This window comes from Callithrix jacchus, chromosome 12, assembly GCF_049354715.1.
Source record: "Callithrix jacchus isolate 240 chromosome 12, calJac240_pri, whole genome shotgun sequence".
NCBI lineage: Eukaryota > Metazoa > Chordata > Mammalia > Primates > Cebidae > Callithrix > Callithrix jacchus.
The window spans coordinates 125,253,154-125,263,623 of NC_133513.1; the positions used below are offsets into that span (position 1 = coordinate 125,253,154).

Consider the following 10,470-nt stretch of genomic DNA (forward strand, 5'->3'; position numbering starts at 1 on the left):
TCCAAAGAGCAGGCACTTTTTTAGAGGCCCAGATCGCTGTGTCTGCATGACCATGTAACGTTGTGTCTTCCTGTGATGTACGTGGGATAGGATTTCACGTCCTGGGGCCTGGGGCCATGAGGACGTGAAGACACTCCTCCCGTAACGCAGTGGTGTTGAACCTGGACACGCGTCAGGATGCCCTGAGGAGCTCTCACAGATGGCTGCCCCCAGGACCTTGCCCAGAGATTCTGACTCAGAGTCCGGGTGAGACTTGGGTGTCTGCGCTTCTGATGCCCGCCCCTTGTCCGTAGCTGCTGCTAGAATGTCTTACCCTAAGGTCTTGCCCACAGAAGTCACAGAAGATGAGAAAGCCTGGAGAATCAGAAAGATCGGAAGACTGGTACTGTTGAGAAAGAGCCCTTCCAGAGTCTTTGAAGGGCCATGTCCTGCTTGAACTTGAATATGATTTTTCTCTGATTTTTAAACAGAAGCTGAACACGTTTTCTTTTGTTTTTCAGTTTTTGAAGAGCCTGAAGATCCCAGCAGTAGGTCCTTCTTCTCGGAAATCATCTCGTCCATATCCGATGTAAAGTTCAGCCACAGCGGACGGTACATGATGAGCAGGGACTACCTCTCGGTGAAGGTGTGGGACCTCAACATGGAGAGCCGGCCACTAGAGACCCACCAGGTCCACGAGTACCTGCGCAGCAAGCTCTGCTCGCTCTATGAGAACGACTGCATCTTCGACAAGTTTGAGTGCTGCTGGAATGGTTCGGACAGGTAAGGCCTGTGTGGAGATGAGCAGTCGCCTCCAGCTTGCGGTTTCCCAGAGTGCAAGGTCAGCAAGGGAGGGCGCAGCACACAGAGGACGGTGCACAGGGTTGTTTTCCAGGCCTTTTGATTGATAGACAGTAGTATCAGGGTAGAGAAACTCGGGTCTCTGAGAAAGTTTCTCACCTGGCTCATAATTCCATCTATATTCAGTCCAGACGCACAGCACTAGGTACAGGTTGGCTGTGTTTTCAATGCTGAGTGAGTGACAGTTCATTACTTTTTATTCTGCCCAAGATGAGGGAAAGGAAGGAAGTGGGGGCGTGCTCACCTGACGGGAATGGCCACACTGCACTTCGCCTTTCCTTTGGAGAGAAGTGGCTGAAAACACCCCCGAGCCCACTGCCTCCTGCGCTTGGACACAGCGTGCTCTGAAACGCCAATGTAACTGGTCACGTGATGTTCTCGTACCTTGCTCATTTATTTTGCGTACATTCTTTAAAGTTGTTACGATTAGTATGGTTGAGAGTTATGTTTTATTATTATGCAAAAAGTTACCTTTCAGATGATGGAAGATTATCTTGCACCATTTTTATGTAGAATTATTGTTCAGAACTTAACACTGGAGGAGTCTGCTGTTGGCAATAAGTGATTGACTGGATAGTCTGTGAAATCCTCTGGCATAAACACCTAGATATGCTGGATATGATACAGCAGGTGTCCCTTCAGGCACGTAGCTGAGCTCACAAATAAGCAAGGGAACTCTCACACCAGCAGAAAGTAGGAGGGAGCGGAAACCAGGATGGTAGCCTCTGAAGGCGTCTCTTCCGAGAGCCGACTACGGTCTGATTCCCCTGAGGCCAGCGGCGCTGCGAGACTGAGAATGCTGACAGATCCACAGACTGGAGGAAGGAAACAGCCTGAACCAGGAGCCACATGACCGCCAAACAGCCAGGGAGACTGGAAGGAAATCAAAGAGAACGTCTGGAAATGGCGCGTGCGATAGATGGAACTGTGTGGATGTAGCTGCAGGTCATTCTGGCCAAAGAGACCTTGTATTAGTAGGTGGCAAAGATAACCAGAAGTGCCGGCTAAAGAGCCGAACAGATCGAACCTGAATCAGCAGGAGCCGCCGAGGCCGCGGGGAGCACAGCACACATTTCCACGGACAAGTGCGGGGTGTGAGGCTGAAAGTGACAGCGGCCAGGAATTTTCTGTACCTTACGAAAGCCTGAATACACAGAATCGAGAGGCACAGAAATGCACATCCATATTATAGTGACATTGCAGGACACCAGACGCGAAGAGTATCTTAAATGTGCCCAAGGAAGAAACACAAATTACCTCCAAGAGTGGACGCCGAGACCGAGACGGGGCTTTGCGACGGCCACAGTGGGAGCTGAAGCCATGTGACACATAGCGGGTGTGACTCGTGACTCGCCACCGCCAGCTTAGAATCAAGCCTTGAAATAGATGCTTGTTCAAGAATCTGCTTGTGATGAAGGCATTTTCAGATGGGAAGCAGTGTATTGCAGCAGGAAACTCAGTAGCGTGAGCTGTAAAGGAACCCGCTGAAGAACATGCTCTAGCAGCTGGAGAATGGCCCTGCAGAAAGGGGCTGAGACAGACGGCAGGGGAACAGCCATGCGGACCCCACAGAAAGGGGCTGAGACAGACAGGCAGTGGACACAGCCGGCAGGGGAACAGCCATGCGGACCCCACAGAAAGGGGCTGAGGCAGACAGGCAGGGGACACAGACAGTAGGGGAACAGGTGTATGGACCCCACAGAAAGGGACTGAGGCAGACAGGCAGGGGACCCAGACGGCAGGGGAACAGGTGTATGGACCCCACAGAAAGGGGCTGAGGCAGACAGGCAGGGGACCCAGACGGCAGGGGAACAGGTGTATGGACCCCACAGAAAGGGGCTGAGACAGACAGGCAGGGGACACAGACAGCAGGGGAACAGCCATGCGGACCCCACAGAAAGGGGCTGAGACAGACAGCAGGGGAACAGCCATGCGGACCCCACAGAAAGGGGCTGAGACAGACAGGCAGGGGACACAGACCGCAGGGGAACAGCCATGCGGACCCCACAGAAAGGGGCTGAGACAGACAGGCAGGGGACACAGACAGCAGGGGAACAGCCATGCAGACCCCACAGAAAGGGGCTGAGGCAGACAGGCAGGGGACACAGACAGCAGGGGAACAGCCATGCGGACCCCACAGAAAGGGGCTGAGACAGACAGGCAGGGGACACAGACAGCAGGGGAACAGCCATGCAGACCCCACAGAAAGGGGCTGAGGCAGACAGGCAGGGGACACAGACAGCAGGGGAACAGCCATGCGGACCCCACAGAAAGGGGCTGAGACAGACAGGCAGGGGAACAGCCATGCGGACCCCACAGAAAGGGGCTGAGACAGACAGGCAGGGGAACAGCCATGCGGACCCCACAGAAAGGGGCTGAGACAGACAGCAGGGGAACAGCCATGCAGACCCCACAGAAAGGGGCTGAGACAGACAGGCAGGGGAACAGCCATGCGGACCCCACAGAAAGGGGCTGAGACAGACAGGCAGGGGACACAGACAGCAGGGGAACAGCCATGCAGACCCCACAGAAAGGGGCTGAGACAGACAGCAGGGGAACAGCCATGCAGACCCCACAGAAAGGGGCTGAGACAGACAGGCAGTGGACACAGCCGGCAGGGGAACAGCCATGCGGACCCCACAGAAAGGGGCTGAGACAGACAGGCAGGGGAACAGCCATGCGGACCCCACAGAAAGGGGCTGAGGCAGACAGGCAGGGGACACAGACGGTAGGGGAACAGGTGTATGGACCCCACAGAAAGGGACTGAGGCAGACAGCAGGGGAACAGCCATGCGGACCCCACAGAAAGGGGCTGAGACAGACAGGCAGGGGAACAGCCATGCGGACCCCACAGAAAGGGGCTGAGGCAGACAGGCAGGGGACCCAGACGGCAGGGGAACAGGTGTATGGACCCCACAGAAAGGGGCTGAGACAGACAGGCAGGGGACACAGACAGCAGGGGAACAGCCATGCGGACCCCACAGAAAGGGGCTGAGACAGACTGGCAGGGGACACAGCCGGCAGGGGAACAGGTGTATGGACCCCACAGAAAGGGGCTGAGACAGACAGCAGGGGACACAGACGGCAGGGGAACAGTTGTATGGACCCCACAGAAAGGGGCTGAGACAGACAGGCAGGGGACACAGACAGCAGGGGAACAGCTGTATGGACCCCACAGAAAGGGGCTGAGACAGGCCGGCAGGGGAATGCAGCTGGCAGGGGAACAGCCGTGCGGACTCTGCAGAAAGAGGTGAGCCAGACAGACAGGGAACACAGCCAGCAGGAGGAGAGCAACGCGGACTCTGAAGCTCCTCCATTGGGGCGACCTTAGTTATCCGTGCTAGGGGGAGAAAAATGAGAGCCCTCACCAGCTCCACACAGTAAATACGCTCTGAGAGCTGAGGTGCTCTGCAGCCTAAGGAGTCTTCCTGAGCTCTGGAGGCAAAAGTTCTCTAACAAGGCCCCAAAAGCCCAAACAGTGAAGGAGAACATCAAGAAATTCAGCTACAGTAAATTTAAACTTCTTTATGTTGAAACTAAAAGGGAAAACAGAATCCACAAAAGCAAGCATAACGAACAGAGACTGAGTATCCAGAACAGGCACAGCATTCGGAATTCACACGAAGGTAGCAGACAACTCAGAGGAGCAAAACTGTGAATGGGATTTCGCAGAAATGGGAAATAAACAGATAGAAATGCTCATCCTTCTTAGTGATCAGCAAGTAAAGCCAGACGGGCGTCCTTTCACACCTATCAGATGATGACGGTGTCGGGGAGAGGATGGAGGCCAGTGGGCTCACCCAGTGCCCTTCTTGTGGGCCTCCTTGGTGCCATTCAGTCTGGTTGGGAGCTACCTGCATGTGCAGATGACAAAACATGCTCAGACATGGAATAGCAAACTCCTGGAGGCAGCCCACAGGTGCAGGATTAGGGGATGGGCGGGGGAGTCCTCGACCATAATGACATCTACTGAAAAGCAGTGAGAATCAGTGACTAGAACTACATGGATCTCACAAAGAATATTCAGGAGGAATGCATACGGTAACACACGGCGTGATACGTTGAAGACATACAAGACAGTTTTATTTGTTTTTAAGAAGCCGTAACTATTGGCCAGGTGCGGTGGCTCACACTTGTAATCCTAGCACTTTAGGAGGCCAAGGCAGGCAGATAATAATGTGAGGTCAGGAGTTCAAGACTAGCCTGGCCAACATGGCAAAACCCTGTCTCTACTAAAAATACAAAAATTAGGTATGGTGGTGGGCACCTGTAATCCCAGCTACTCGGGAGGCCGAGGCAGGAGAATTGATTGAAACTAGGAGGCGGAAGTTGCCGTGACCCGAGATTGTGGCATTGCACTCCAGCCTGGGCAACAAGAACAAAATTCCATCTAAAAAAAAAGAATCCGTAACTATTCAAAATATATAACTGTGTAGGGAATGCCATGTACTTTAGAAAGTGAAACCCAGCTGGGGACGGATGGGAGGTCATCTTTCCTTCCAGAGTGGCCCCAGTGGGGGTTCGCTGTCTGAGCAGTGACTTGCAGGTACGTGGGTGTTCACTGTATTCTTTATTCCTCTTGATATATTTGAAATACTGGAAAGTACACTTAGATTACACATCCCCAAGAACATCTGACAGCATTCCCGCCATCGTTGGCCTAGTCCATTCAGTCTTGCAGACACGCTCACGTCTTCCTGCCTGGACCCTTCTGGTGAGGAATGCGGTGGAGGAGAGTGAGGTGCTTCAGTGCTGCCTCCCCCCAGTCCAGGTCCTGTGTGTGGCAGCACCTTCTTGTGTTCTAGACTGCCCCACAAAACCAGTGACGCATTGACTCTGTGTCTGCCTGTGCTGTTCCCTTCCTGGGCCCGCCTGGGCTGCTGGGCAGCGCTCTTGTTTGCTGTGTGGAAACGCCCACTCTGGGGTTGGCACTGTCTGTCAAGAATTTAAAAGCGATGATAAAACTGTATAAAAGCTGATGTGCTTTTCATTATTACCACGCACCAGCAATTCCAGTGTCGGCCATACTTCTTCCCCAAACTCTTGTGTTCTGAGTAACAGTTGCTGTTGAGTTTTAGTAACATAAATGTAAGCTCCAGATTCACACATTCTTTTTACCTTTTCGTAAACATTGTTTTCTTTGTGGAAACTAATTTGGGGAACTCCCAGTCACCGGCGCTCACGTGCGGACTTGGCAGGGCTGGAGGGCGCAGGACACACCGTGTGTCTTCTGCCTCGGTGGCGCTGTGGGCTCCTTCATGGATGCAGGAGACGTGAATAAACATGGAGAGTTAAATGCAGTTTCTCTTTTTTGAGCTTGTCTTTTTTTTTTCTGCTGTGAAGTTTTAGAGTAGGTCAGTCAGACACCAGATATTTGTAAGCAGCCGGGGTCAGCGCTAGGCCGTGGAATGGAGGAGGCCGGCCTTTCTCCTGGCACCTTGAAGACATACGGGCATGAAGGCCTTTCCCCGTGCATCACCGTGGGGCAGGACGGGAGGGTGTGCGCAGTGTTGGGAGGAAGAAGTGTGTCAGGACTGCTGGGGAAGTCAGAAGGGCCTGTCGGAACACATCCGTCATCCGAAACTGGGCTCATAAAGCCGTGGGTCAAATCATGATAACGTTTGCTATTACTCAGCCATGTTTCCATCACTTTTGTAGAAAAAGTAAGATTGCAGAGGTTTTTGCCAATATTATAAAGTTGTATCATGAGGATGTGTGCTGCTTGAGTGGAATTTTTCAACAGCAGAGACACTTGAAAGCCATTACAGTTGGTCTTGAAGAAACAAAGCTTGGACAGTTTGTGTCCGGAACATATTGTGTGAAGCGCAGGCATTCTAAAATTCTGCCACACCTAGCCCAGTGTTTCAGATCCTGTCTGTATTATTCATTGCTGCATTTGAAAGAAACTTTGAAATTAATAGAAAAGCAGTCTGAGAGTGAAGAAACTGACAGTTGTGACTAAGAACTACTGGATATGAATTATGTCCAGGTCAGCTTTGACTGGATTATGGACAAAATGCAAAACTTAAGGCTTAAAAATAAGCCGTACTGTTATTCATGAGTGAGATAAAACAGGTGGGTTGTTTTCAAAACATGCGCTAATGTAGTTAAAAGTGTGACTATTATTTTGTTTCTCCTGCGATAAAAAGTTCAGTCAGTCTTCGCTGCATTTCCCTTCTGACCGTGATTGTGATTGTTGTTTCCTGATTTCCGAAGGTCACTGGGTCATACGGGCGGGTGGGTGGTGTGTCTGTGTGCCCCAGGGCTGGGGTCTGCATCCCTGCTGCCGCCCCCCCACTCAGGAGTGCTGCTGTCTGCTCTTGTTTTAAACAGCGCCATCATGACCGGGTCCTACAACAACTTCTTCCGAATGTTTGATAGAGACACGCGGAGGGACGTGACCCTGGAGGCCTCGAGAGAGAGCAGCAAACCACGCGCCAGCCTCAAGCCCCGGAAGGTGTGTACGGGGGGCAAGCGGAAGAAAGACGAGATCAGTGTGGACAGTCTGGACTTCAACAAGAAGATCCTGCACACGGCCTGGCACCCCGCGGACAGCGTCATCGCCGTGGCTGCCACCAATAACTTGTACATATTCCAGGGCAAAATCAACTAGAGACGCGAACGCAAGGACCAAGTCTTGTCTTGCTTAGTTAGCCGGTCATTTCTCTGTCGGAGAGCAGGCACCAGTGTCCACTCCACTAAGAACAGTGACGCACCTGCTGCTTCCCTCAGACGCAGGAGAAAGCAGCCTCCACTGGAGGCTGGCGTGGTTCCGCCTTCGGTGAGGCGCGAGATGGGCGCTGCTGCTCATGTGGAGACGCTCTGGAAGCAGGGTTGACGGACACTGCTCCCAAAGGGCCATTACTCAGAATAAATGTATTTATTTCAGCCCCAGCCTTCCTTTCCAATCTAGACCAAAAAATTAACACCCAAGAGCAAAGTTATCGTCAGATCTCTCTCTCCACTTCTTTCCCTCTTCTCTGCCGTCGAACCTTGGCTTTCCCTGCAGCGTGGCGTGTGACCGTCCACGTCCTCTGCAGCCTTCCTCTGAGTCCTGGTGGCTCCGTGGATGAGTGGATGTGGCCCGAGCAGGCTCAGGCGGCCCCACTCACCCACTGCATCCACCGTCACCCCTTCGGGTGTGACCTCTCAATAAAAACAACACACTCTAAAGTGTTTTTCAATCCAAACATAAGTATTGTCTTTTTATTGTTTTCACTGCATAGAATGAAGTTATGCAGGATCGTTCTTTGGAACTATTGCAGAAATGTGTGTCCTCGGCAGCGTGGTGGGGGGTGGCAGGGTGTGCAGCACTTCTCTCCCCACGCTCCCACCCGCTGTGTTTCTGTAGAAATAGCCCATCGGATGCACCAGCTAAGGTCTGGGAAAGGCCAGAACCGAGGCCACCTCTGAGAAAGGAAATTGCGAGGAAGAACTGAAAGTGCCGCCGTCCAGTTAGCCTGGTTTACAGTAGCCTCAGATTCACTGCAGTTGAAGAAATAAGTGCTTTCCTTCTGAGGACTTTTAAAGAGTAATTTGGGGAAAATATACTTTTTAAATATTGCTAAAATTACAGGCATGCTAAGTTTCATCCTGCATTTCCAGCCAGCAGATTCAGTGATTTTAATTACGTGATGCCACCAGTACCTTGGTGGTTTATTTTCGAAGTAAGATCTTTGATATCAGAGATCAAGATTTTCCAAGACAAACAACAGAGAGAGGTGTGTGCCAGTGCCAAGTGACCAGAGCTTGCTTACGTGGGATTTAACACACACCCACCGTGTGTCCCGAGGGGAGTGCGGAGTCGGGCTCCCATGCCCCCGTGGAGGTGAAGGTGTGTGCGATTAATCCTCACCCTGAATTAATGCTGACACACGCCGCTTGAGTTCACATGAAGTTAGAAATGGAGAACTTCAAAGTTCCTTTATTTTAACTTACAACTAATTCCTCTACTGTATATTGATTGCAACACGATTGGCAGAGTCTTGAGGTGTGGAGCAGGGTTACTTAAGCATCAGTCAGCCCTGGTCCTTAAAAAGTTCTAGGAAAATGGGATTGTATATATTTGTTCAACTATTTTGACCAAAAAGTTTAATAAATTTTAAATGTTTAACTGGATTTTCACTGTGTATTTGGACACCTTTTACCAACTTTCCTCTAGAACATACTTCCCACTAAATAGCCCACCTCATCCACCTGGAGGGTGGGGCAGTGTCCCACACAGGCCAGTCCTGTGTGCAGAGACTCTACTGCACTGCTGCCCCCCCCCCCAGACTGCCACTGCCAGGAGGCTGGGGGCACACTCCCTGGAGGCATCCTCACCTGGCTCTGGGGCCCTGTCCATTTCTGTGGGTTCTCTCCAGTGTAGTCTTGATGTTCTGAGAGGTGCTGGCGATTGCAGGCAGCTGAGTCTACAAAGAGCCAGAAGTGGGTCCAAAGTGGCTCCCGCCGGAGGTCATGGCGCTCGCGAAGGCGAGGTCATCAGTTCAAGGCTAACCCAAGCAACCTCATAAGCTCAAACTGATTGGCAGAAAAAAAAAAAAGAGCCGGAAGTGCTCTCAACAGGCGTGGAGGCCGCTCCTCGGTTCTCTGTCCTTTTATACTTCGATTCCATTGGAGCCTTTCTCCATCAGTGAGGTAAGAATCCTGTCTGAAGACTTTTATTTATATTCAAGCTTATTTATGAAATGCCTGTCACTTCTCTTGTTCTGAAACTTTTAAAGTGAGAGCCATGTCATCGGCTCCCGAAGGTTAATGCTGAGCAGCTTTTTCATTGATGAGGGCTCTGTGATGGTTCACGGGGAGGTTTGCTCCTCTCTGGGCTGATGACCTGGATTCCGTGAACACGCTTTCCTCGTATGTGGATTTAACGTGTATTTCGTTTTTAAAGAGAAATGGAGCTCCTATGAACCAGTCTGATGCCATCGTGGACAGACTTGATCTGGTTTTGGAGGCCACGTGACTGGCAGGTGTGGGCTGAAGATGGCAGCATGTGGGTGTCTGTCCTTCCTGTGTGGAGCCCAGTCGCTGCTGTCAGCACCAGAAGCTGTCCAGGGCATGGTGCCATTGGGTTGGTGTGTGTCCTGCTCATGGTCGGGTGGAGCTGGCCCTGGATCCACCCAGCCTGGCTGCTCTGTGTCGCGCCTTAGCTTGCTTGGAGGAAACGGTGGGTCTGAGTGCTGCGGAGGCTCTCTGGATGGCCGTAAGCTTGCTTTCTCCTAAACCTGCACCGTGTGTCCTTGGCCAGCGGCTTTGGTGTCAGCTGGGGAGTGGAGGAATGAGGTCAGAGCCAGCGGGAGTCGGGGCTCTGCAGGGCAGCTGGGGTGACAGGCGAAGGGACCGGATATGCTGCTGTATGCAGGGTGTGGCTCTGCTCGCCCTGGGCTGGGCTGGGGTGCCTAGTGGGGCTGGAGCCGAATTTCGATAGGGAACTGTCCCATCAGTGCTGGGCTGGGGTCACCAAGGGAGTGGGATGGACCCTGTCCGTAAGCTGATGAGATGGCCAGCCAGGAATCCAGCCACAAGTATGGAGATATTGCACTACAGACCGGTGGAGCTCAAAGGGCCCACAGACCACCTTCAGACGCTGCCTGCGGCCGCTGTGCCCCCACTCCCAGGAGAGGCCTGGGC

The 10,470-nt window shown here is 52.3% G+C and overlaps 1 protein-coding gene across 19 annotated transcripts in view; it reads left to right on the forward strand.

Moving 5' to 3' along the window:
- Window positions 1-8,958, forward strand: part of PPP2R2D (protein phosphatase 2 regulatory subunit Bdelta) — a 60,968-nt gene extending 52,010 nt beyond the window's left edge. For all 19 annotated transcript variants that reach the window (XM_078346796.1, XM_078346793.1, XM_078346789.1 and 16 more), the window contains 2 exons: window positions 501-762; window positions 7,174-8,958. In XM_078346796.1, the coding sequence (XP_078202922.1) occupies window positions 501-762; window positions 7,174-7,453 (542 nt within the window). In that variant the 3' untranslated portion in view covers window positions 7,454-8,958. The remainder of the gene's footprint in view (window positions 1-500; window positions 763-7,173) is intronic.
- The last annotated feature ends 1,512 nt before the right edge of the window (window positions 8,959-10,470 follow it).